The 26,471-nt window shown below is 38.2% G+C and overlaps 1 protein-coding gene across 1 annotated transcript in view; it reads right to left on the bottom strand.

The window, feature by feature from the left end:
* Positions 1–10,582: 10,582 nt before the first annotated feature.
* Positions 10,583–26,471, bottom strand: part of LOC306873880 (ubiquitin carboxyl-terminal hydrolase 34-like) — a 50,263-nt gene continuing 34,374 nt past the window's right edge. The window contains exons 47-77 of the mRNA XM_079423406.1: positions 26,299–26,449; positions 26,116–26,194; positions 25,938–25,991; positions 25,535–25,630; positions 25,299–25,363; positions 24,953–25,028; positions 24,795–24,842; positions 24,600–24,665; positions 24,192–24,272; positions 23,955–24,040; positions 23,647–23,815; positions 23,001–23,075; positions 22,765–22,916; positions 22,411–22,564; positions 21,881–21,925; positions 21,390–21,494; positions 20,780–20,927; positions 19,263–19,567; positions 18,850–19,179; positions 17,698–17,855; positions 17,531–17,609; positions 17,323–17,449; positions 16,172–16,279; positions 15,974–16,078; positions 15,769–15,893; positions 15,565–15,688; positions 15,115–15,194; positions 14,248–14,388; positions 13,984–14,130; positions 13,746–13,902; positions 10,583–12,178 (exon numbers count right to left, since the gene is read on the bottom strand). Of these exons, the coding sequence (XP_079279532.1) occupies positions 11,514–12,178; positions 13,746–13,902; positions 13,984–14,130; positions 14,248–14,388; positions 15,115–15,194; positions 15,565–15,688; positions 15,769–15,893; positions 15,974–16,078; positions 16,172–16,279; positions 17,323–17,449; positions 17,531–17,609; positions 17,698–17,855; positions 18,850–19,179; positions 19,263–19,567; positions 20,780–20,927; positions 21,390–21,494; positions 21,881–21,925; positions 22,411–22,564; positions 22,765–22,916; positions 23,001–23,075; positions 23,647–23,815; positions 23,955–24,040; positions 24,192–24,272; positions 24,600–24,665; positions 24,795–24,842; positions 24,953–25,028; positions 25,299–25,363; positions 25,535–25,630; positions 25,938–25,991; positions 26,116–26,194; positions 26,299–26,449 (4,301 nt within the window). The 3' untranslated portion in view covers positions 10,583–11,513. The remainder of the gene's footprint in view (positions 12,179–13,745; positions 13,903–13,983; positions 14,131–14,247; positions 14,389–15,114; positions 15,195–15,564; positions 15,689–15,768; positions 15,894–15,973; positions 16,079–16,171; positions 16,280–17,322; positions 17,450–17,530; positions 17,610–17,697; positions 17,856–18,849; positions 19,180–19,262; positions 19,568–20,779; positions 20,928–21,389; positions 21,495–21,880; positions 21,926–22,410; positions 22,565–22,764; positions 22,917–23,000; positions 23,076–23,646; positions 23,816–23,954; positions 24,041–24,191; positions 24,273–24,599; positions 24,666–24,794; positions 24,843–24,952; positions 25,029–25,298; positions 25,364–25,534; positions 25,631–25,937; positions 25,992–26,115; positions 26,195–26,298; positions 26,450–26,471) is intronic.

Here is a 26,471-nt window from a genome sequence, read left to right as displayed (position 1 = left end):
GTACTGTTCCTGAAAACCTTGCTGTCTGTTTGTACAAATAAAATAAAAAAAAACTGAGAAAATAACTTACTAAGTGACCTTTTTCACCCCAGGGAGGATTTAAGGGAACAATCCAGATTATTCCAAACTCCGTCCCTTTTTCCATCAGCCCTGATGGAATAATTCTGGTGAAAAGCTCTGTGGACCTAGACAGAGAAACCACAGCTAGCTTCAGTTTTCAAGTAACAATAAGGCTCATTTTTTCATTAAATATGATTATGAATTTTGTGCAATGAAAAATTATGTGACACCAATTTTGTTTTCAAAATCTAAAGGTTGAAGCACAAGAAAACCCTCCTTCTACCAACAAAGCAACAGCAGATGTGACCATTGTCTTGCTGGATGAGAATGACAACAGTCCACAGTTTACATCTTCCAAGTATGAGGGCAAAGTTTTCAGCAATCAGACTGCTGGAATTCAGGTTATCAAGGTGATTAATCATTGTTTTGTTGAGTCATTTAAATCTTTTCCAGCACAATCAATGTTTTAGTACATTTTCAGAGATTGTGGAACCATAATGTCATTATAAAATGACTACTAACCCGTAAACGCTGGAAAGAAGTTGTATACTAACTAAACATACTTAAATTTTCATGTAAGGTCGAGGCAGCAGACCTGGATGAAGGTCCAAATGGGGAAATCAGCTACTCCATTGAGTTTGGAAATGAGAAAGGTCATTTTGAAATTAATGAGAATAATGGGGAGATTACACTTGTTAAAGAAATTGACCTGGTGGACAATAAAATCCTTGAGTTTGCACTCTACGTGACTGCAAAAGATGGTAAGTTTTCATTTCTAGGTTTTGGAAGATTGATGGAGGCCTATATGGCTGTGGGTACATTACTTTTGGCATAAAAAACACTGCACTTTCTTTTCATACCATTAGGGGGTGCTATAAGCAGATCAACCGCTGCAATGGTGAATGTCAAGGCACCTGGAGAGTCTCATCCTCAGTTCCTTCGGGACACCTACCAGGGAGAAGTAGAGGAGGATCAGGCAGACGCAGACATCGTGAAGGTCCTTTTCACCAAACTTGGCACACTTATGTATGGACTCAGTCTGAGGACACATGCAAAAAAAAAAAAAATGGCAGAGCTTGGCCACTTGGTGGTGCTATAACAGGAAAAAAATATGAAATTGTCCGTAAAGCCTCATTTCGACAGAATAGTGCATATGGAGTGAATTTTGTGCCAATATTCATCAAACAAATCCAGTGTTTTGCAAATAAACACAATCTGCTTTGCAAAGAAAAACTCGACTTTCAAACAAACGCAGTGATTTGCAAATACAAAACTCTATTTGAGAGAAAATGCAGCGGTATGAACAAATATATATATATTGTGTGTTACAACTGTGAGACTCATTTGCCTTTTTATGAGGAAACTTGGCTTGATTTTCTCGCACGCGTACGGGGAGATTTTCTCACTCGTGCAATTGAGCAACTTTCTTTTCCAAAAACAGTAGATGGTGCTGTCGGTCATTTTACACTAGTCTCCCAAGACCCGAAACAACCTCTTTACCTTTTCAGACCAATATGAGTGGGGAACAGGTGAGTTTCTGTCTTACTATCTCTATAATTAACCATTTAGATGTTTTCACAAAGCGACCCTACTGCAGTGTTGGTGTTAACATGATTGATTAGTTCAAAAATCAGTAGTGACATCATGGCTAAACATTTAACTAGGCAGTCTTTCCCTATAAAAACTGATCTATTCTCCGTACCTCTTATCCTCTGTTGGATCGTGGGATATAGAATATACATATGTATTGATACAGTTGTTCAACATTCAAAACAATGCAGGGGTATAACAATATTTAGCATTTTCTCTCAAATAGAGTTTTGTATTTGCAAATCACTTTGTGTTTGTTTGAAAGTCGAGTTTTTCTTTGCAAAGCAGATTGTGTTTATTTGCAAAACACTGGATTTGTTTGATGAATATTGGCACAAAATTCACTCCATACGTGTGGTACGGTACAATACAGTATGATACACCCCAATCCGGCTTGCATTTCCACCACCAACAGTACCCTTACTTGATAGGTGTGTGGTGTATGCTGGAAAATAGCTATCGACGTCATTCTCAAGCGAAGAGGAAAGCCCAACATTGTCTGTGTCATAAAATGATAATATACACCGTTATATTTTTGTGTTTGCGCATTCTGATGTAAAAACCAAACACGCATGAGCAGCATGGTAGAACGAGTGAAAGAAACGCTTCATTCCCCTTGTATCACACGCAAGTGACAATTCTTTGTCAATCAATGCTCTGCACTGAGTCTAGCTCCACCCTTTAGGTACTGAACTACTGTGGCTAGGTACCCCAACAGAACGGTCCCAAAAAAGTGGTACGGTTGGCTATTTTAGTACCATTCACAACTTCTGACAATGGAAACGGAAATAATTGTGGACTGTACTGTACCATACTGAACAATACTACTCGGGGGAAATAAGGCTTTAAAATGGATTCATTGGTCCACTCTACTTGAAATCTAGCATGTCTCGAAGCTCCATCCAGGTTTTATGAGGACAGTCACATATTTTACCCTCATGTTGTTTCAAGCATATTTTTTCTGTGGATTACAAAAAGGAGAAATTTACAAGTGTGCAAGTATGTGACTGTCGATCTCCAAAAAGGACACCATGAAACAGGGGTCTCCAACCCTGCTCCTGGAGACCTACAGTTGTGTAGATTTCAGCTCCAAATACACCTGAAACAGCTAATTAAGGTGATAATTACAGACAGGTGTGTTGGAGCAGGGTTGGAACTGAAGTCTGCAGGACAGTAGCTTTCCAGGAGCAGGGTTGGAGATCCCTTACATAAAAGGACCATCCAAGTAGTCCATATAGTAGTCTATATTCCAAGTCTACTAAAGTTATTTGACAACTTTGTGTGAGGAATGGACTGAAGGAATCATTACGTACGGAATATCAGAAGACTTGGAATATAGCATGCATTCTTTTAAATGTTAATCAATTTTGAGTTCTCACATACAGTAACAAAAATAGTGGAAATCTTGTAAATAGTCTAATCATGGACCAATGTGTATACTCTCTCATTTACAGCTTGACTTCCTGTACCTTGATCCTTTGGTTCCTGTCACCTTAACGGTGACAAGTGAAACCGACAAGTTCTCCATAAACCAGGTTACAGGTGTTCTCTCGACCAAAGTCAAACTGGACTTTGAGCAGAAGAGCAGCCACACTGTGCAGGTGTCAATAACGGATGGTACTAACTGGGATGAGGCATCAGTCCTGGTTGAGGTGCTGGACATCAATGACAACAGTCCAGTGTTTGAAAATCCCCCTGCCACTGTTCCAGTACCAGAGGATCACACGGTGGGAGATGAAGTAACATCGGTAACAGCCACAGATGCAGATTCAGAGTTTAATGGTGAAGTGCAATACACTCTCCTGGGAGGTGTTGGGAGATTTAATGTTGACCAAGTAACAGGAGTGATAACTCTAGCAGCTCCCCTTGACAGGGAGACACAAGATAAGTACCACTTAGTGATCACTGCCCAAGATCAGGGTCGCCCAACGCATTCTGCTACCACGACTCTGGAAATCTCTGTGACTGACATCAATGACAATGCTCCCATATTTTCCAAACAACAGTATGAGACCACAGTGTCCGAGCATGCTGAAGTAGGAACAAATGTCATAGATGTCATGGCGACAGACAAAGATGATGGTGAAAATGCTATTGTAACTTATCACATGGTCAGCCAGGAGCCTAGTTCAACAACACCCTTCTTTAACATTGATGAAGTGTCTGGTTCCATAAGCCTAGCTGCAAAGCTGGATTATGGCAAAGCTAAGAGGTACACTCTAGAGGTGGAGGGACGAGATGGAGGAAACCCTGTTCTCACTGGCAGTGTTTCTGTAACAGTGTGGGTGGAGGACGTAAACGATAAAGCTCCTGTGTTCAGTAAGGACCAGTATGAGGTGTCCGTCTATGAAAACCTTGCAGGTGGAACTACTCTGGTATCTTTGGAGGTTTCAGATGAGGATGAGGTGAGAGAAAAAAGCAGTCATTAGTTGTTGTTCTAACCACATAGAAACCACTAAGAACCTCCCAGATCACTCCAGCGTAATCTTAAAACTCTAACATCTAGCAACAAACTGATGGAATTTCCTACCAGTTACTCAGAGCTATTTTGCAACAGCTTAATTAAGGCTTAAGTTAAGGCTTTGTCAAGCCAACATTCCCAGTTTGTTTCGATGTACTTACCTCTTCTTATTTTCTTTCCGATCAGGGTGGGTTCTCTAAAGGTCACTATATCATGGACAGTGATACCTTCATTATCAACAGCCAAGGAGTAATATCACTCAGGAGCGATGCCACCTTGGATAGAGAAACTATGGACAGTTACAACATTGAGGTGCAAAACTATCACATTATCCCTTGAACACAACTATTCATAAAATGTCCAGGATGACAATTCATTCTTAATGGGAATGCATTGTCTTCTTTAGGTAATAGCTGTAGACCAGCCTGATGATGGTTTAAGCTCCACAGCTCGGGTCATCATCACTGTTCTGGACGTCAACGACAACAACCCACAATTCCTTCCTCTCCCAGAGCGCATTGAGATTCAGGAAGGCGTTTACACTCCCTCATCACCTGGAGAGGTGTGCATGATATCAGCCACAGACTCTGACATTGGAGAAAACGGACTTGTCGCCATCACTACTTCCTCTTACAGCAATATCTTCAGCTTCAAAGATGTGAGGACCTAAACCTATGACAGTGCATTGTCAGATGATCAATTCTTATTTATTATTTTTAATATTTATTACCTTTTCCCCTTTAGGATGGAACTCTATTAGCCATCGAGGAGCTGGATCGGGAGACACAAGATGTGTATGATGTGCTCATCGTTGCTGTGGATCATGGGAGACCACAAGGAAATGTAATTTATTTTTCTTTGTACAAGTTGCATGATCTAACCGTGTACAATTCAGTTTTGTTATTGTACTTGCTAGTACATTCTTAGTCACAACCTCAGACAGCATTCCCACAGTCTGTTTACAGACTACTGGTGCATATTGCCAATATAACAAAAAGCACAATAACTTCAAGCGATCAACAGGTGCTCTGCAACACACAGGAGTCAGAGTTTAAATCTTTTTATCTGTCCGCCATGATACAAGACATGTTCGAAGGATAAACTAGTTGCTTGATTTTCCAGAGTTCATGGAAATGAAAGCTGTGGATGAATTCATTGAGTTTTGTTTGAGGCACTTAATAGCATGCAATCCAGACAACATAGACCTGAGGCAGTGAAACCCTTCCTCTTCCTTCCTACAGACTTTAGTTTCATCCTTGCTCTAGCACACTTGGCTGAAGTCATTTTTAAATTATTATTATTATAAAGTATTGTCCCTGGATCAGTAGGATACTCTTGAAATAAAGTAGCAGTGGCTGGGACAGATTTTAAGTATCAATTCCACTTAAAATTATGCGATCTAATCCTGTTTACATTAAATAACATTGCTCCCGAGCAGGTTTAAGTTTATGGACCTGTTGCTATGACAGCAACTCCGGGATGAGCTTTGAAGAACCAGTTGGAAGAATCCAACTAATTGAGTTAGCGACGTACAAATAACGGGCCCAAGCTCCTGAAAGGCCCATGTCCTGTAGAGTTGATTAGCAGGTTCAGGTGTGTTTGATTAAGGTTGGAGCTACACTCTGTAGGATGGTAGCCCTCCAGGAGCAGGGTTGACTACTACTGCTCTAAATTTATATCATTTGTTTTTATTTTTCCATCTCTAAATGACATGTAAAGCAAATTCCAGGTAGTAGTTTTTATGTTGCACAGATGATCAACCAGTCGAAGCTGCTATTGACTAAAATGTTGCACTGTGCATCCAACTTTGTGTCAATATTGAAACTTCTGGATACCTGATACTAGTTACTATCTTTAAGTTAGATACTAGATTTTGCAAATATGGGCTTTTGGTCTGTACTACAAAAGGGTTGCTTGTGTTTATTTTCTGCAGAACATCACCACAGTGAGGGTCAGTATCACAGACGTCAATGACAACGCTCCAGTCTTCAGCTCTGACACCTACAGCAGAAGCATTCTGATTAAAGACGCCAAGGTTGGAGAGGTGCTGCTGACAGTCTCTGCCACAGATAAAGATGACGGATCCAACGCAATCATTCGCTACAGGTACAGCTCAAGACTTTCATACTTATAACTAAGCTTCCATTTAGAAAAGTTAAACTCTTCAGGACTAATAATATAAAAACACACTTACCTACATGACACTTTAATACAGACGCATGAATGTCTTTCTGTAGTTTCTCTGAAGACTCTTCCATGGTCGCACTGGATGCTGAAACAGGAGACATCACTTTGACCTCTGACCTTAGCGAGGACACAGAAGACATGCTGCTAACCCTTACTGCTATAGCGACAGATCAGGGAACACCAGCACAATCTGATGAAGGTTTGGGTCTGGTTTGCATAATTCCTTTGAAATATTCCCGTGATTCTGGTGATAAAACAATGCAGATGTTTGCACATGAACAGTTCTCTGGGAGTTCATTGTTAGTAAATTCAGTATTCAAATCTGATCCAATGAACATGTCAAAACTATCATCTTTCTTCTCTATGCAGCCGAAGTCTTGATCCACTTCAAAATTTCCTCTCTCAGTGAGGTTGTGGCTTTTGAGAGCTCCTCCTACAACTTTACAATCAAGGAGAACGAACCTGAGTCCACGATAGTAGGCAAGGTCAAGGCATTAACAGGGAGTCCACTGTATACAGTCAGCTATAACGTGAAGTCACATAAGGATGTCTTCTCTGTGGACGAGCAAGGAACCATAAAAGCTATCAAATCACTGGACAAAGAGGAAGAGGAGTGGTACTTTCTCACAGTAGAGGCCATAGACTCCAGATCTCCTCCAAGCATTGCAGAGACAACGGTACTATTCTCAATTAAAACTAAGGCCAGAAACAAACTCTACACAAGTACGCAAACACCAATGCTGAAATACATGTTGAGTAGTTGTCCTCTAGAAGACAACTCAAGAAAATAGCACCTTTTGATGCAACACTGAGAATACACAAATCATTTTTGCGTCAATTTCTTTTTCCAAAAAATTTAAGAATGCAATGACAAGTTTGTGAAACTAGAAAAGTTTGTTCACACATACTTGCTCAGAATGTGTTTCAGGCCTAAGTCTTGCTGTTCCAACACGTTAAATCCAAGGTTTCCTCCCTTTAAAAAAACTGGAACAGGGTTCAAGTATAATTTGACTTTCTTTCTCTCTCTTCATCTTCAGGTCAGAGTTCAGGTTGAGAACGTGAATGAGGCTCCTGTGTTTGAGACTGAAATATATAAGGCAGAAATTTTCAGTATCACTCCATACAAATTTCCTGTAGTGAAGGTCCAGGTAAGTGTATCTCAGAGGTGTCTGGTGCTTTTCAAAAGAGGGCATAGACATCAGTTGTAAATACAATGGATGTACTCATTTGCTAAGGTAGAGTGGAAGAATATCTAGAGACTAGAATATCATAGAGACTTTGGGGTGGGATCTTTTGACTCGGGCCAGTAAGCAAACACCTAGCAACCACCCAGAACATCTTAGCAACTCTATGGCTATTGCTCTAGTAACTTCCTTGAAGACCCTTGCAAATGGAAAACAAAACACAGAACTGTATATAAGTAATAGACTAAAGAAATTGTTAATTGTAATTAATCAAGTATTTTTCGGGGTTACGTAAGTGGTTGAAATGTTGTGTGTCCTTCAGGCATCAGACCCCGATGTGGGTGAGAGCTCAGAATTGCAGTATTCCCTGGTGGAGTCCACATCTCTGTTGGAAGTGGAGGCAAACACTGGTCAAATCTACGTACGGGATGCATCTAGTGTTGGAGACGGTCTGCATACCTTTCAGGTTAAAGCCACTGACGAACATGGACTGAGCGCAACTGAAAAAGTGCAGGTGAGAAGAAAGAGAAAAAAAGAGAAAGCTTTTGCAAGACTTTTTCAACTGACCAAAGGCATTTTGATTGAAAACTTTGAAAATTTGTGAGATCAAAACAAGCTTTTCCACCTACAGATCACAGTGAAAGACAGTGAAAGCGACAACATCGTGGTCATCTCTCTAAACCAGCCCGTGTTCACAGTGGAGAAGAAGATACCAGAGATTGAAGAGTGAGTAGGAGAATTGCCATTTCTCAGCCTACTTTGCATGGGGACAGAATGGAAATTTAATCATTGTAATTTGAGTTTTGAGAAAAGAGAGTCATGTATGTTTGTCCAAATTGTTCACCCATTTTGTCACTATTAACTCACCCTTATGTCATACCTGAAGCTGTTGACTTTTAAGACAAAAGTTTTTTTTTTTTTTTTGTTCACATTGACCATGGGACTATTACGCACCATAATATAGTCCATATGCATATTTTCCAAAATCTTCTAAAGTCACATAACTTTGTGTGAGAGAGACTGAAACTTATGTCATTATTCACTCAATCTCTACCACTGGGTCAGTGAATTTACCTCAAGAACCCCTCTTACTTGAATGAATTGTTGGTTCTTTTCAATAAACTTGTTGCGGTTCACAAATCATACTGAATGTTTTATTGGTGTTTTTTCTCAGTTCCATGAAGAAAGCTATAGGTTTGACTGTGAAAATCCTCAGTGTGAGAGCTGAGGATGGGATTGAGATGCGCACCATTCTCCGAAAATCTACAGCCAAGACTTACATCAGCTTCGTTGCGATGGATACCAGTGGTGCTGTCATTGAAGCCACGGAGGTCAGAGGGTAAGTTAGAAATGCAATATATTAAAAAATTATTTCACATTTCTAGGTTTCCTACGCAATTTACAAGATGCGAGTTTGAGGAATGCGAATTGTGTCGACTCCCACAGGAAACTGCAGAGTAATCGCGACACTTTAAAAGTGGAACTGGAGAAGATGTTTGGTTCCGATTTGGAATTCAAAGTGGAGGATGGTTCTGGAAACAATTCTGAAGATTCCAGTGAAGTAGTAGTTATTGCTCTCGGTGTTCTGCTGGCTATAAGCATTGTGGGACTTATCACTCTGATGACTGTCTATCTCGTTAGGTAAATTATTAGTGGCCATATTTTCCTTGCATATCAAGCATCATACTGATTAAACTGTGTTGACTTTGAACATTTTTCAAAAGGACTACTAATTTTTTTAGGGATAAACTTTTTTCCAGTGTAAAAATTGCTAAGTATTTATATAAGATATTATTTTTGCTGCCTCAGGAATAAGAAAATGAAGGAGGACACAGATTCTGACAAAGAGAGCTTCAATATTGGCGGAATCAAGAACAGATCAAGTATTGACAATGGTTTTAACTTTTCCAGGTAAATGCCATATTGTCAGAGCAGATGCACTCACACTTTAAAAAAAATTGCTGTCAAATACAAAATGTGCATCAGGTTTGTTCTGAGATGTTTAACTAAATATGTTTCTTCTGTTGATAGCAAAAAAGAAGCCAAAGAGGTAAGGCACTCAATTCATAAGTAGAATTCAGCCAATATGAATGGAATGGAATTTAAAAAGTTTGCATTTACAAATACATATTTCAAATTTTGTTTTTCAGGTCGAGTTCAGTAACACGCGTGAGTTTGAAAAAGACTCTGAAAATGATGCAGATTTGTGAAATGGAAGCAGCATCTCTGCCTTCTGAAAACATCCCAATGGATCGAAACTCCTTAATACTTGTCATAAGACTTCATGAGTTTTAAAATGTATTTTAAAGCTCAGTTCCATAACATAGCGAGTCGCATTTTAAGGCAATTCCAAAAGATACAAGCATGTACAACATCAGTCACTTCTAGGCTTCATTTCAGTTAAGCTGCTGTCTTAAACTCACCTGCTTTTAGAAAAGAGCGAAAAATCTCCTTTGTATACATGTTTTCCTTTCTTTTAAGTAGTGTGTACATTCAACTGCCTTGCATTTTGATTTTCAACGTGGTCTTTTACAACGGGATTTGGACATCCCAAAACCTGCTTACAAATAACAGTAGGCTTTTGCACTTTAACCAGCTCAACTACAATTGTGTATCAAAGCACTTTTAATTTGTATCTTTGATGATGTAAATACCTTTTTAGAATGATTAAACGTTTTTTGACAATCCACAGTTGAGGCTTTGAGAGTTTTGAGTTTTAGCACCCTTTAAACCAGTTTGTGCTTTGGGCTGTGCTCAGAAAAGCATACTAACAACTACTTTTGTACATAACATTTTTTGTATACAACAGTTGTATATGCAAATGTTTTTAGATTCATCTGAATTGAAAGTCAAAACGTTTTTTTGTATGCATTAAAAATATAATAAACAATAGTATTTCTGAAATGTTAAATTAAATTAAATGTTTCTGGTAAACAATGCAGCATATTTATATTTGAAATGTTTATTGTTGCATTTACAGAAAAAAGGGAAGTATGCAGTGTACACTATTTTATATTGTGCGCTATGTATTCTATTCTGAACACAGCCATCTTAGAAAAGAGAAAAATAAAAAAATAAATCACCCCACAGCCTGCTTTTTTGGACTCGATTCATAATTAAATCATATTAAAATTTTATTAAGTTATATCCTATATTAAAATAAATCAAAACAGATTGAGAGAGAAATCAAATACAGAGAACGCAAGAATGACATCCAATAGATTATGGAATGTATTTCGGTAAATAAAATAGAGCTCCAACTGTTCCATCAAATGTGCAATATTCCAGCCACAAATGTTCTGAGCCTGAAAAGAGCACCGTAAGTTTCTATATACACAACGTAGGTATATATATACACAGTAGATTTATACATACAGTATACTGCGCTTGAATGGATATATACTGTATACATATATCTTACAGATATATATATATTTACCATCTCATTTACAAAACCAGGCAACATCTAGAAGATTCTTTACAGAATCAAGGTTCTTGTGGTTCGTTCGTTCTCTTCAATATACAAAGTAAACACAGTTTTTGATATCCACCACAGAGAAAAAAAAAAAACCACAGCAAGGCCGTCTCAACCTCACATCTGTAAGTACAAAACTGGCACAGAAGACAATCGTAATAATAATAATACACGTGAATAAAAATGCTAATTAAATTATGCACTGACGGGACTAAAACGTTGTAAACCTTTTCCCTGTTTCACTGCAGCCTCGAAAACAAACCACTTCAAAACAAAGAAACCAACAAAATCACGGTTTAAAAAAGAAAAAAAAAACTGCTCTTTGACAAAAAGACGCTCCAGTTGGCTTTTCGTTCTGTTCAATTAATGCGGAGCTCAGTTTTCTGGAACAGGTAACAGAACTTTTTGTGTTGCAACACGAAACAGGTGAAGAGCGAGGCCAAAGGGTGGGAAAAGAAAAAAAGTTGGACTTCAATTACTCGTAAAAAGACACAACTGAACAGCATGATGAACGAAAAAACGTGAAATGCGAAAAAGGAGCGACGTGAAAGTAACGTCACAAAGCTGAGGGGCGTGTCCCTCCTTTCCCGTTCGAAAGTTTGGCAACCACAGCAATAGTGGCCTCAACTGTGCGCGACAGCATCTCCAGAGCATCCTGTGCGAAGGCGTGGCCACATCCGCTTGACTCTGCCTCCTGGAGCGAGCAGCTCCGCCCCTCGGAAGAATCCGGCAGGCTGGAGAGTAAAAGCACCGAGTCGGCGGAGGAGGAGGAGGAAGTGGAGGGCACTTCCTCACGCTCTGGCTCCGCCTCCTGCTCTTGCGCTTCCTTCCGCCCATCCTCCTCCTCCTCCTCCTCCTCCTCCTCTCTTCCAGATATCTGCGGTGGAGGTTCATCCGTTCGGCCGAACGCTTCGGGAAGGGAGGAGGATGATGACGAAGATGAGGATGATGATGAAGAAACGTCCATTTTCTTCTCCTCGAGGGACGCGCTGTCAGGAGAGGGTGGGTCGTTTTCCACTCCCGGGTCGATGAGGGAGGAGTCTCGGGTTTCAGTGTCCGAAGTGCTGGTGGGCGTTAATGCCTCTCCTGGCTCCGCCTTCTGCTCCGAGCAGGGAGCCAATGAGGAGGAAGTAGACGGAGGGCAAACGCTGTCTGCCGGACGATCGTCAGCACTGCTGCTCACCCGCCGGCGCTTCACTGGAGTGACACCTTCCTCTTCCACTGCCAGACAGACAGGAATAAAATGAAGCAACACGCACACAGTGATGTCACCAAACACAAGTGCATATTATGTGTAACACCCACTTGAACATGATCATTTTCATAATTTAAAAATTAGGCCACTGTTTTAATGTGTAATTATTGTTGTGTCACAAAGTGTTTAGGTATTTTGACTTATTTTAACTTTCATAGTGCTCCGTTAATTGCTACTATTATGTATAAAAATACAATTTTAAAAGCATGCATAACTAAAATATATAATTATTGCTTAAAATGTACGTTCGTAAGATTAAACAAAAAAAAAAAACATCCGTTTTGTGTTGGCTTACATTAAACATTACATTTGTTGGTTTTGTGCACAGACCGATTGTGTGATGATGCATTTGTAATGAGGATTTTCATTTGACTGAAATTTAGAAATATTTTATTATGGTGATATCAGTCGCTCTCTCTGTGCTGTTTTCTAGTTGCAATTCTGAAATGCGATTTCACGTGTCTAGAGCATCTCGCTGGCACACCAGACACGGCACGTTCAGTTCAAGATAAGGTTCGCTTGAATACTGAAATAACAGAGCAAACTGAAAGAGAAAGTGCGATCTATTGCAGTCTATAGTAGAAGCTTTCCTCCTCATTATAAGAAGCACGGGCATTATTAGTGCCACAGAAAGACAAATGTTTCGCTGAAAAATGCACAATGCACAATCCCCCAGCCAAGGATGAGGTCTATATACATTAAAAATAATTTGGGACGAATATAATGTAATTTAATGGAAAACTATGTGAGTGGCGCGGCTGGATTGTGAACAGTGCCCAGAGTCGCAGCTGGGAATTATCAATGACTTTTAGAAGATGACACCGTAAGACCATAAGCTAGGATGGTAATTCGTTTTTTCCCCCGACGATGGGAGAGGGAGAGGGCCTAGGTTCAAAAGTCACAGTTCGCTACTGCTACTATGTAACTACATATGATATGATATAATATGGTATTTAAAATAATTCAAAGGCATGGTGTACCCCCCTATCTATCACTAGAATTTTTTCCATTCATAAATAAAATAATTAATTGTTTTATTTTTAAATCATATTTATTTTATATTCTTTATTTGTTAATAATACTTTTTAAAGTGTTTTTGAGTACCCTGAAATACAAGTAAATACAAGTATCATTATTATTTACAAAAAATATTTATTTACTTTTGGCAATTTGGAAGATGTTTAAGAAATCCTTTTTGTACCCATAGCTGTTACTACTATTTTATAAATAAATTGCATAATAATAATAATTATTATTATTAAAATAATAACAATAATAATAAACAAAAACTAATAATAAATTATTATTTTAAATCAAATCATTCAAAGCCATGATGTACAAGAAATACATTCTCCTTTTTGTACTCGTGGCTGTTGCTGCCATTTTTTAAAATTAATTAAAATAATGTAAAAAAAACAACCAATAATTATAATAATTAATTATATTAATGATACAACATTTATATATATATTTTCTAATACTTCAAAGCTATGCATGGCAGTGATATACGTGTGTTTGTGCGTGTATTGACACCTTTGGTTTTGCGTTCCTTGGCCTCCATCTCTAATGTGGTGCGGTGCTGCAGACACAGTCTGCATTTGGATAGCAGCTCCTGTAGAGCCGGGCCTAAAGCAGGGTCCAGCTGCTGAGGGGCGTACACCGACAGCACCAGCAGCAGGGCACGCAGATCCTTCAACAGAGACAGAGAGAGAGACGGATGAATAAAGAGCGCTGGAGTGCTGGGTGAGACGTGAGGAGGAGCTGTACTGACTGCGTTCAGGAGGCTGCTGGTCTTGCTCATCTCTGCTCTCTGATTGGTCAGCTCAGGCTGCAGGCTGTGGTACTCGTTCAGTAGGTTGGTCACCAACACATTGACGAGATTCGAGCAGCTCTGGCCTGATAACACCTGCACCTGCACCTAAACACAAAATAAATCAAGTTTCAAACTGCAAGAGAGTCGTGTAGTTATTCCAGAACTAGATCAGATTAACCCATGATTACAGTAAATCTGCATGAGAAGTAGATGTGTATTTACTTTATGTAAGAAGCAGGTGAGGAAGGAGTAGGCGATGTTGTGGTTGAGGAAGTTTCTCTCATCCATCAGGATGCATTTCATGTATTCTCCAAACGCCGGATCCTCACACAACAGCTTCACACAAGACTGAGCCATCGCACACTGACAGAGACCAGAAAACACACACCTCTCACTCTCACTTCTGATTGGATGACACAGCTTTGTTTTTATCATGACTTAGAAATATCTTCTGCTTAAAGTGTCACCCATATTAGGCATCTAACGGAGATACAGAAATGTGTGTTTTAAAAATGATGTGTGATTGTTGTGTTTCTTATTTAAAGTGTCTTTGTGTGCCTTGAAAATATATTATTTAAAGTGTTTTAAGTGTACCTTGAAAATATATTATAATTAATATGTACAAAAAGTATTTTTTTTTTAATAAAAACTAATATATTAAAAGAAAACAACAATAACAATATGTATAATATTTTATTATGAATAGCTGGGAAAGATTAGAGTAGAGGAAAGATTTGTAACGTACAAAAAGCACATTTTCTTTTTGCACCCTTAACTGTTGCTAAAAAAAAAAAAAAAAAACGATAGCTATATTTGAAAGAAATTCAATATACCACAGCTTTGATATTAAACTATTGGATAATAATAATAATAATAATAATTATTATTATTATTAAGACAGTTATGAGAGCAGTTTTAATACAGAATGAATTAATGACATTTTAAATACTTAAAAGCTACGCATGGCAGTGATTTTACAACAGTTTAAGGCATGCCACATCTCTTCAAGCTTAACCTGGTAAAGCATGACCTCTAGCAGCTTACTGCTTCAGCATGTGTGCGTTTGAGAGATGACTGAGAAGATTTTACCTGAGACTGAGCGAGTTCTGTCCATAGTTTTGGAAAGAGAGCCAGGTGTAGAGGAAGTCCTTCATATGCTATCAGCACACCTGCACACAGGTGAAAAAACACCATCAGCACACACTCACACACACACTTTTGTGAAAAGTGGGGACATCCTATAGGCGTTGGCCCTGCACCAACCCTACACCTAAACTTATCCCTCACAGGAGACTGTGCATTTCTGCTTCCCCCCCAAAAAAACTCACTCTGTGTGATTTATAAGCGTTTTGAAAAGTGGGGACATGGGGCAATATCCTCATAAGTCACTTTCACCTTGTAATACCCATGTCATACCTGTGTCATTTTACAAATGTATGTCCTCATTTGTCACAAAAACGCACACACACACACACACACACACACACACACACACACACACACAGTCAAACTGAGCTTTAGAGAGTGACGCATCCTTACTGAGTTTCACCAGAGTCTCGGTGAACTTCTCACAGTTGATGGCGACTCGACAGAGCAGGTGAATGAACTGATGATACGACAGGAAGTAGTCCAACAACATCCTGTCATACACCTCATCCTTACCCTACAGGAAACACAACACACACTTGATGAATACCTAAAGCTCAGCGTACAACAGGAATCATGCGTCGATCTCGTACACACCTTACTGGTCTCCACCATCGAGGGCAGCAGGCACATGTTGAGCTCCGGTCTGGGAGGACGAATGTTGTTCTTTCCGCCCATCAGCTTGATATTCTCTCTACAGGGCAGGTACGGGCCAAACGACACTGCAAACACACACAGACAGTATTATACATCATGATGGTGGTGATGAGTGCTGTAAGTATGCTGTTACGGCGGGACTCACTGGGGATGTTGCTGTGGTGGTAGGTGCAGTGGTTGTGCTGCAGGAAGGGCACGAGCGTGTGCAGGAAGTCATGAGGACTCAAGAGCACCAGCTCCTTCAGCACATCTGAGAATGAACATGCACATTCAGATCACATTCATCTGCTGCTTCGGTTCATTTGAAGCGCGTTGTGTTTGTTTCGTGGATGTGGCGACTCACCCAGACAGGCGTTACGCAGCTCTGGTGGGCTGTAAGAGTTCAACAGCGTCAGCAGCTTATGAGCGAAATCAATCCTCTCCTGCCACTGGATCAACGCCTGCTTCACATCTACAGAAGGACAGAAATCAGTAGTGACTGAGATTACAATATACATACAAGTGCATTATGGGTAATGAGGTACTTCAGTATTGATTCTTTAGGGACGTTATGGTAATGAGTATTTTTGTACTGAACGTTAAGGTGCATTATGGGTAATGGAGTAGTTTTGCATTGCACGATATTAAATGGAGTATGTAAATGGAGTACTTTTGTGTTCAACATTTAGATGGATTATGGTAAATAAGTACGTTTGTAATGCATAAGGTGGGTAATGACTACTTTTGTACTGCATGCTACACCGACGTCCTACGTCATCTGCCTGTGCTTATGCATACGACAGTTAGCAGAGGCTAGAGAATACTGGTCGTAAAATTTTAAATATGCATGTTTTCTTACAAAAACGCATCGATTTTCGCAACAGAAGGTCTTTATTCACCCCCCGGAGCCGTATGAGGCACTTTCTATGGATGCACTTTATTAGACTTCTTTTGGACTATTGAACAATGACACCCACCCACTGCCATTATAAAGCTTGGAAGAGCTAGGACATTTTTTTTTTATATGTATAACTCCGGTTAGATTTGCCTGAAAGAAGAAGTTCATATACACCTAGGATGCCTGGAGGTTGAGTAAAACATGGGCTAATGTTCATTTTTAGGTGAACTAACCCTTTCATGGTAATGAGTACCTTTGTACTGCATGTTAAGGTGTATTATGGGTAATAAGTAGTTTTGCATTGCAGGTTTAGGTGGATTATGGGTAATGGGTTACTTTAGTATTGATTATTCAGGTGCATTATGGGTGATAAAGTACTTCTGCATTGCATGGGAGGGTGCATTATGCATATTGAATGCTTGTACTGCAAATGTAGGTGTATTATGGGTAAATTAGTAATTTTGTATTGCATATGGTGCATTATGGATAACAGCGCTTCTGTATAGCATGTTATGGTCCATAAGTAATGAAGAACCCTGGAGTTACTTATTTAATGTGCATTATGGGTAATCATAAACATCAGTGAAGTGTGTGGTGTATTGTGGGTTATGCACTACCTTTGCGCTGTAAGTAGGGTCGCGTTGCCTTTAAAACCGACAGGAAGATGGACAGCAGCTCCACCAGATCACCGGTCACGTGACACGCAGTGGCCTCATGGTACATCATGTGCAGGGTGTTGAAGGACTGCAGACAGAGAAATATTTCATTAAATATGAAGATGAATGAAAAGAGTCAGTGAGTATGTATGTCAGTGTGTATGAATACCTCAGTCATGAGGATGAGTCCTCTGCTGAACACCACCAGAAGTCGGTCCTCGTCGTTCTCCAGCAGTATACGGAAGGCACTGGGAGTAGACAAAGAGATTAGTATGAATGAAAATGGCTCAGTCTTGTAAAATACTCAACCAAACTTAATAGAGAGTGTGTGTATACCTGATGAGAGTGGTCCAGCAGGAGCGCCCGTCCAGACAGCGCAGGTAACAGCTGATGGTGGTCTTCTTGAACTGCTTCACATCCTCCAGCTCTTCTTCTCTCATATCAGGCCTCTGAGCCACAAACAACTGCATCAGGTTAAACAACTCCTCCACAGCCTGCAGAGAAAGAAAAAAAAATACAGTGTTATTTTGTTTGAACTGTATTAACCTGAATAGTTGAGGCTTAAAACATTCATATTCCTTCAGACCGAAACAGTGAGAAACTTGAAGCTTAAAACACTAACGAAACAAAAAAGGTTCAGTGAACTCTCGGAAAATGTTGTTTATACACTTTAGGAGGTCAGACAAAATTTTGTATTATTATACGTAGAGCTTTATTTTATATGAGATTTACCATTTTTGCAAACCATTTGGATTTGGTACAAAATTTGAGCATTTAAACACTGATTTGATTAAATTTCTCTAGCAATAAGCATTATTTAACCTATTTAAAATATAAAAAAATATATTTAAACAAATATATAAAAATAAATGTATAAAATAAAAAAGTAAGTAAATTTGTAATTAAAGAATGACTCCCCAAAAACAAATTAAATTATTTAAAAGTGAGAGTAAAGACATTTAGGTAATCTTAAAAAAGATTTCCATTTCAAATAAATGCCATTCTTTTGAGCTTTCTATTATTAAAAAAAAGAGACAAAGAACAGTTTTTATAAAACTATTATGCAGCACAACTGTTTTCAACAGTTGCAATAATAAGAAATGTTTCTTGAGCACAAATAAGCATATTAGAATGATTTCTGAAGTATTATGTGACACTGAAGACTGGAGAACCAAAAATTCAGCTTTGTATCATAGAAATAAATTACATTTTAAATTATAGTAAAATAGAAAACAGCTATTTAATATTTCACAATATTAATGTTTTTTTTTACTGTATTTTTGATCAAATAAACGCAGCCTTGGTGAGCAGAGGAGACTGTCAAAAACAACAAAAAAATACTAACCCCAAATGTTTTAACGGTGACACAGTTACTGATGAAATGCAGTAAATTAAAGAAAAAAATGTGTTTGATCATATTTCTTGATATATCTTTGGTAGCCGGTTCAGAAACGGCTAATTGAAGGACTGTGTAGGTGCTGTACTCACCCCTGGGTACTGGCTGGCGTGGGGCGTAAGGTTTTTGAAGGCCCACTGTATGTTCTGGTGAGAGGCCAGCTGGCGGGTGAAGGCGGGCGACTGCTCGCAGCACATGCGCAGGATGGCGTAGTACGCCGGCAGCATGCCGCGGTTGAACAGCACCACCTCCTGATCGTCGTGATCGGCCAGGATGTAGTTGAAAGCGATGTTTTTAGTGACGACAGGGTTCTGGACGATGAGACGCACATTCTCGCTGCAGTCCATGCAGACGTTATACCAGAAGGACAGAAGCGCTTGCTTGTTATGATTCGTGGCGATGGCTGGTTCTGATAACTTAGGCTGTGAGATCGAAAGATACACATGAGCGCTCAAATATGCATCATAAGAGCACCTAGACATGTTTTCATCTGCACGTGAAGTACCTGGAATAGGTTCCAGAGGTCCATGAAGTAGCTGGAGAACATGAGCTTCTCGGTTTTGGAGATGAGGCAGTAGGTCATGAAGCTGAAGTACTGCACCAGTTTGGTGGTCCCGTGCACCGGCACGTCCACGTAGAGCTTGGCCCGGCCCAGCAGGCCCAGCAGCAGATTGTAGACTTGGTGCAGAACCACAGTGGTGTCGGGACTCAGCGGGAGGTCCCGTGTGGGGATGTGAAGAGAGCGCGTGGAGCGGAACATCTGACGGAAGGAGTTGCTCGGGATGAGAGACACCAGCAGATACGCCGCCGCTGAGAGAGAAATGCATTACATACGTCATAAAATAATGCATAAATCTGACATTTTATCAAGCAAAAATATATTATTATAAAAATAAGACTAGCTATCCATTTTCTAGATGTTTGTGTGGATGCATAAAATGTTATTTAAGGAACATTCAGATATTTTTAAGCATGTGTGTAGTTCTTGATGGTCTTATGTGTATTCACTACTATTCAAAAGTCTGGGGCAGTGTTATTGTCATTAGCTAAAACCTGGAAAAAAAACAAAAAAAAAAACATTTTAGTTACTTATAAAATATTTAAAAAAATTATTAATATAATAAATAAAATATATAGTATAATAAATAAAATTAAAATTTAATTTTAGCTAGTTGTCAAGGCAATAGTTCTCATTTTTGTTTAGCTTTAGTTGAAGTATTAAAATAAACTAAAACAAACTGAAAAACTATAGTCACATTTGAAGGAAAAGAAACCAATACAAATGTCAACAATAAAATTACAAAAAGTTTAAAACTAAACTGAAAACAGAAAATATATTTAAAAAATCTAATAAAAAAACAAAAAAATCTAAACTAATGATATATCAATAATTCTATTGGTAACACTGGTTTGGGGTTGGTAAGATTTTGTAGTGCTTTTAAAAGAGGTCTCTTTTGCTCACCAAGGTTTGAGAATAATCAAAAATAGAAGAGAGACGAATCAAAAATACAGTAAAAACTATAATATTGTGAAATATTATTATAATTTAAAATAACTGTTTTCTACTGTAATGTATTTAATTTATCGCTGTGATTAAAGCGGAATTCTAAATACTCCAGTCTTCAGTGTCACATGATCCTTCAGAAATCATTCTGATATACTGATTGGCTGCTCAAGAAACATTTCTGATTATCAATAATACTGAAAACAGTTGTGCTGCTTCATATTTTTGTAGAAATGTGGATACTTTTTTCAGGATTCTTTGATAAATAGAAAGTACAAAAAGAACAGCATTTATTTGAAATAGAAAGGGTTTGTAATGTTATAAATGACTTTACTGTCACTTTTCATCAATTTAATCATAATGCATCCTTGCTGAATAGAAAAATACATTATTTTTTTATTTACAATTCAAATTAATTTTTACTTACTGACCCCAAACTTTTCATTATATATATAGTGTGTGTGTGTGTGTGTGTGTGTGTGAGAGAGTGTACAGGCGTGTAGATTGTGTGTTCTTACATGTTCGGACTCGTGGGTAGTTGTGCGCCAGCAGAAACCTCTCCACCCAGTTCTCCATGTTCTGAAGGACCCAGCTGTGAGCCAGCTTATTACGCGGAGTCTGGACGGCCAACCAGTCCAAACACTGAGACGGGTTATACTCGATCACCTGACAGACAGAGATCACACGCTCAGATCAGTGATGAAGAGACAGGTCCTCAACATAGACACAAACTCGGTCACACTTTATATTAGGTGGCCTTAACTACTGTGTGCTTACATCAACAAATAAGTACAATGTACTTATTGTGGTCATATTGTATTGTAAAACACTTTTTCTGCTACTGAGGTGGGATATGGGTAAGGTTAGGGACAGGCCAACAGTGTAATTATAAATGTAATTACAGAAATTAATTACAGATGTAACTACATATAGGTATTTTTAAAAATATAAGTACAATGTAAAAACATGCATGTACACAATAAGTGCATTGCATCAAATAATGGATTTAAATGTAAGTACACAGTAGTTAAGGTCACCTAATATAAAGTGGGACCCAAAACTCATGTAAAGCACTGTTTCAGAGGAGAAGTGAGAAAGTGTGATTGGACTGTGTGTGGACAGATTTACCTCCCAGATCCTCTGCAGGATGTAGGACGCAAATGAGGGCATTCCTGGAGGACCAGCAGCAAACTCCATCAGCATCGTCAGCAGCTTGAAGAATGGATTCGCCGCCTGTCAGACGCATGCACAATGTTAGTGCAAGAATAAAATAATAAAACAATTGTACTAGTGCTGTCAAATGATAAATCGCTATTAAATTGCATCCAAAATTGTTTACATAATATATGCACTGTTTATTTATTATGTATATATAACCACACACACAGTATTTATTTGAAAATATTTACATGTATATAGATTTATATTATATATAATTATATTTAATATATAAACATAGCATATTTTTCTGAAAAAATATGCATGTGTTTGTATTTATATACATAATAAAAATATACAGTTAACACTCATATATTAAGTAAACAAAACTTTTATTATGCATGTGATTAATCGTGATTAATCATTTGACGGCACTAAATTGTACTGAGAGCTGTTCTTACCTCTGGAGTCAGTTTAGCGATGGAGGTGAACAGCATTGACACGATCTATACCAACAGAAGAACAACAAACCATGAGAAGTTTTGTTACAGATTGATACAGTTGTTTGCACGCATAGATATACTTCAAGGAAAAAGACTGTCCCAAGAACTAAGCTACACTACTGTTCAAACATTTGGGGTCAAGATCAAGATTTTTTTTAAAGAAATTCATCAAGGATGCATTAAATTGATCAAGAGTGACAATAAAGATATTTATAACGTTACAAAATATTTCTATTTCAAATAAATGCATTGATGCACTGATAATAATCAGAAATGTTTCCTGAGCAGAAAATCAGTATGATTTCTGAAGGATCATGTGACACTGAAGACTGGAGTAATGATGCTGAAAATTCACAGAAATAAATTAAGTTTTAGAATTTAGTCAAAAAGAAAACAGCTGTTTTAAATGGTAATATTTCAATTTTTTCCTCTTTTTACTATATTTTTATCAAATAAATGCAGCCTCGAAGAAACTTTCGAAAACGTACGTGTTCTGCCAGGCGATTGTTGTATCTGCAGAGGCTGAATATGAGGTTGCAGGTCTGTCTGATGTTGATGCTGTCTCTGATGTGTTGGAAGAGGAAGGGGAAACCTTTTCCTCCTGTCAGCGCGGCCATGTCACTCTGAGACAGAGTCAAATGTCTGTAGATGGACAAAGAAACAAATGATCAGACAGACAGATATTACTACTCTATCTGTTTTGTGATGCTGCAGGAATGACTTTTAACAGCCCTAAAATAGGTTTTGTTCTCTTTAAATGAATTTGCAGTGAAATATGATCCAATTGGGGTGAAATTTGATATGCTTTGTGAGATTAAAACCCAGTACTTTACAGTGTGTACCTTTCAGATCGGGACTGCTCCACCAGCAGAGCTATGAGAGCGATCATCTTCTCCAGAGCGGCTGGACGATACTTCTCCTCTGCCAGTGAGAGGATGTCCTCCTCTTCATCCTCCTCACCCTCCTCCTCCTCAGACAACACCTCCACCTGAGGCTGAGACAGAGAGATCCATGTTATGATCTGAGATCAGGGAAAGTCTGAATCAGAGAAGATCAAGCCTGATGAGACGGTACTCACATTTTCAGGTCCTTTAGTGCCTATGTAGAAATGCACCATTATAGAAATGGCTTGCAAAGACAAGAGGAACTGACTCTGTGAAGACAAAAAGAAAAAAAATATTAAAAGAAGAAAATAAAGAATATACTTCAAAAATTGTCCAATTTTTAATAAGTGAAATAATTAAATAAATGCATACATACATAAATAAGTCAAATAAACAAGTTAGATAAGTAGGTGTGTCAAATGATTAAATCGCAATTAATGGCATCCAAAATAAAAGTTTTTATTTACATAATATGTGTGTTCTGTGTATATTTATTATGTATAAATACACACACATACAGATATATTTTGAAAATATTTACATGTATTTACGTCTATATTTATATTAATATAATTTGTTATAAATAAATATATTTAATATATACATTTTTCTGAAATATATTGTATGTATATAAATACTAATGTATAAATATGCACAGTACACACACATTACGTTAAACATTTTTTTATTTTGGATGCAATTAATTGTTTGACAGCACTAGTAAAATTATGTAAACTAAGTAAATGAAATAAAATAAATTAATCAATAGAAATAACTTAAATAATAGGTAGATATATAAAGTAAAATAAATAAGTAAATAAATAGATAAGCAGTCGTTACCTCCTCTTCTCCCATTTTGGCAAACTCATATAGAAAGGCGAAGTATTCGGTCAGATGTTTGCTGTGTGGCTTCACTCCGTGCTCCATGATGGACAGCAGCGTTTTGACGAACCGCGTCACACAGGAGCGGCTGCCGATGTCCTCCACCGGCCCGTCCATATCATCAGATCTGCAGACAGACCAACACAACTGAGAACGTTTCTGGAAGAATTTCCCCGTTTCATTTACAGGATAACAGCATATGTGTTTGGAGACAAGAGGATGGTTATCTGGCTTCAGAGGAAGACAAAAAGGGACGCATCACACACCCGTCCTCCATGCCCGGCTGCAGGTACAGGTGAGCGTGGACCGGTCTGAGACGCTGGATCACGTGAATACACAACCTCTGAAACATCTGGAACATCACAGCAGCACATTAACTACTTCTTTTAAATGCACATGTTTTTTTATAGAGGAAGGGTGTGGGTTAGTCGGTTTATAATAATGATAATAATAATCTTAATTTAAGAAAAATCTTTAAATAAAGGTGTTTATGTGACACTCACCTGACGTACAATCTGATTGGGACACTTGATGAGAATCTGCATTGGCCACCAGTTATCATCTGCCATCTGATCCAAAAACCACTGCGCACACAAATACACACATACATCGATCACAAAAACAGCTTTACCCAACAACACTACTGATATCAACTCTCTCCATTCATTTGGCTCAAAAGTGATTTTACAGAGCTGAAGATCCTAGGAAACAAGAAGCTGGATGTAAGGAGTGAGTGTGTGTGTGTGTCCCTTGTGGAGATTGTTTTTCGTCCCCATGAAGGAAAAAGCTTATAAATCAGACAGTTTTGTGTGAGGGTATGGGGATAGAAAATAAAGTTTGTACAGTATAAAAACCGCTACGTCTATGGAATGTCCCCATAAAACTTGGAAAACAGTGCGTGTGTGTGTTACCTCGCAAGCAGCTTGGCTATTGTTAAATTGTTTGGTCAAGAGTTCAATCCACTGCAGCATTGTGGGCTGAGAGAAAAAATAATGAAAAATTAACTTACAAGAGCCAAAACACAATTATTAAACACTACAGAAAATGTCATCAGGTCTCTCCTGTAAATAACAATAGAAGAACAACAGAAGAGAAGTCCATCTCACCTTTTCTTTGGAGTGGATGAATGTCTCCAGAACAAACGATGTGCTGAGCTGTAAGAGAAAGAGAGGAAAACGACTCAATTATGAACATCATTATTTCTCTGTGGACAATGATTCATCTGAAAGATGCTGCTTCATCAGTTTCATGTGGACTGACTCACCTTAGCCGTCATGAGCGACACACATTTAGGATCCAGTAAAGTGCTGGGAATACTGCTGCACAGCTGCCACATGAAACTACAGACAAACAACAAAATAAAAGAACGAAAAAGACCATAGAAGAGAATGAGAGGACAGATCATATAAATATATTTTGAAATAATTTTACATTGAAAAATAAAATAAGACAAAATAACAAATAAAAAAAAGAACATATAAGGAGAGTAGAATGAGGACAAATTGCATAGACATATATATCACTATGCATAAATATAAATAATGAATAAAAAGTTATTAAAGACGTCCTTGTACATAGTTTTGTGAAATTGTTCTAGACTGTTCTCCTACCCAAAGTATGTGTGTTCAAAGATGTTCTTGTCCTGGAGAAACTGCATGTTGTCGTGCCAGATCCACTGTGAGAGAGACGAGAGAGATGAGCTGTCAGTGAAATGCTCAGAAGACACCTTTACTTCTATAGCGCTTTTAACAATACAGATTTGTGTCAAAGCAGCTTTACAGTATCAAACAGGAAAATTGTGTGTCAGATGTGTGCGGTGAAGAGCGAGGCTCTGTGAGGTCTGTACCTCCAGAAGGTCAGGAGAGATGTCAAAGTTAAAGTCCTTCCCATTCTCCTCCTCCACCTCCACTCTCTTATAGAACAGCATGTAGGCACTGTGGGTCTGAAAGACAGACAAACCTTTGTTTGCAGAGCATTTCTGAGGATTTCAAAACTTTTTTTATTTTTTATTATTGTTATTATAATTTTAACAATTATAATAAATATAAAAAATAGACAAATGGTAATAACAATATATTATTATTTATTACTATAAAAATTATTATTAATATAAAAATTTATTACTATAATAATTAATATGAACTATTAATATGTCAAATAAAACGAATTACTAATTTATCATATTTATTATTATTATTCTGTGATTTTATAATAATAATGATTATTGTTATTATCATTGTGAAACCAACCTTCTCAAAAGAGAAATCCATGAACTTGTCTGTGACAGAGTCGTATGTTTTTGTCTGAAATGAGACGAGCATTTTTGAATTAAAACAACATTAACTTGATTTTAATATTTACATTAGTCTATCCTAAAAGTATATAGGATGACTTGATCTGGTGCAGAAAAATATCAAGAAAACCTACTGTCATCTCTCCACCAAAGCACTCCGAGGCCAGCTGGGCCGAATCGAACGGCTTCACCTCTGCGTCGTTAAACAGATACCTGCAGCAGGAAGTGACATCACAAACACATACAATGGTCAATTATCAATAGCAAACGTTGGGCTAACATGGTTCAGCAGCTGTAATTGCAGTGTGAATGATCACCATTTGTTGTTGCGGTAAGCGTGTGGGTTGACGATGTCCCTGATGAAGCTGTAATAATGGCCGCCGTCCGCCGTGCCCGTGTGCACCGTCACACCAATCAGGTCATACTCGTAACTCTCCGCCACTTTTGCATCACCGTCGTCACGGAAACCTGCAAATGAGATCCCGATTAG

This window comes from Barbus barbus, assembly GCF_936440315.1.
Source record: "Barbus barbus genome assembly, chromosome: 8".
NCBI classification, from domain to species: Eukaryota; Metazoa; Chordata; class Actinopteri; order Cypriniformes; family Cyprinidae; genus Barbus; species Barbus barbus.
Note: the sequence above shows the minus strand (reverse complement) of the source record. Positions and strands in the feature narration are given on the sequence as shown.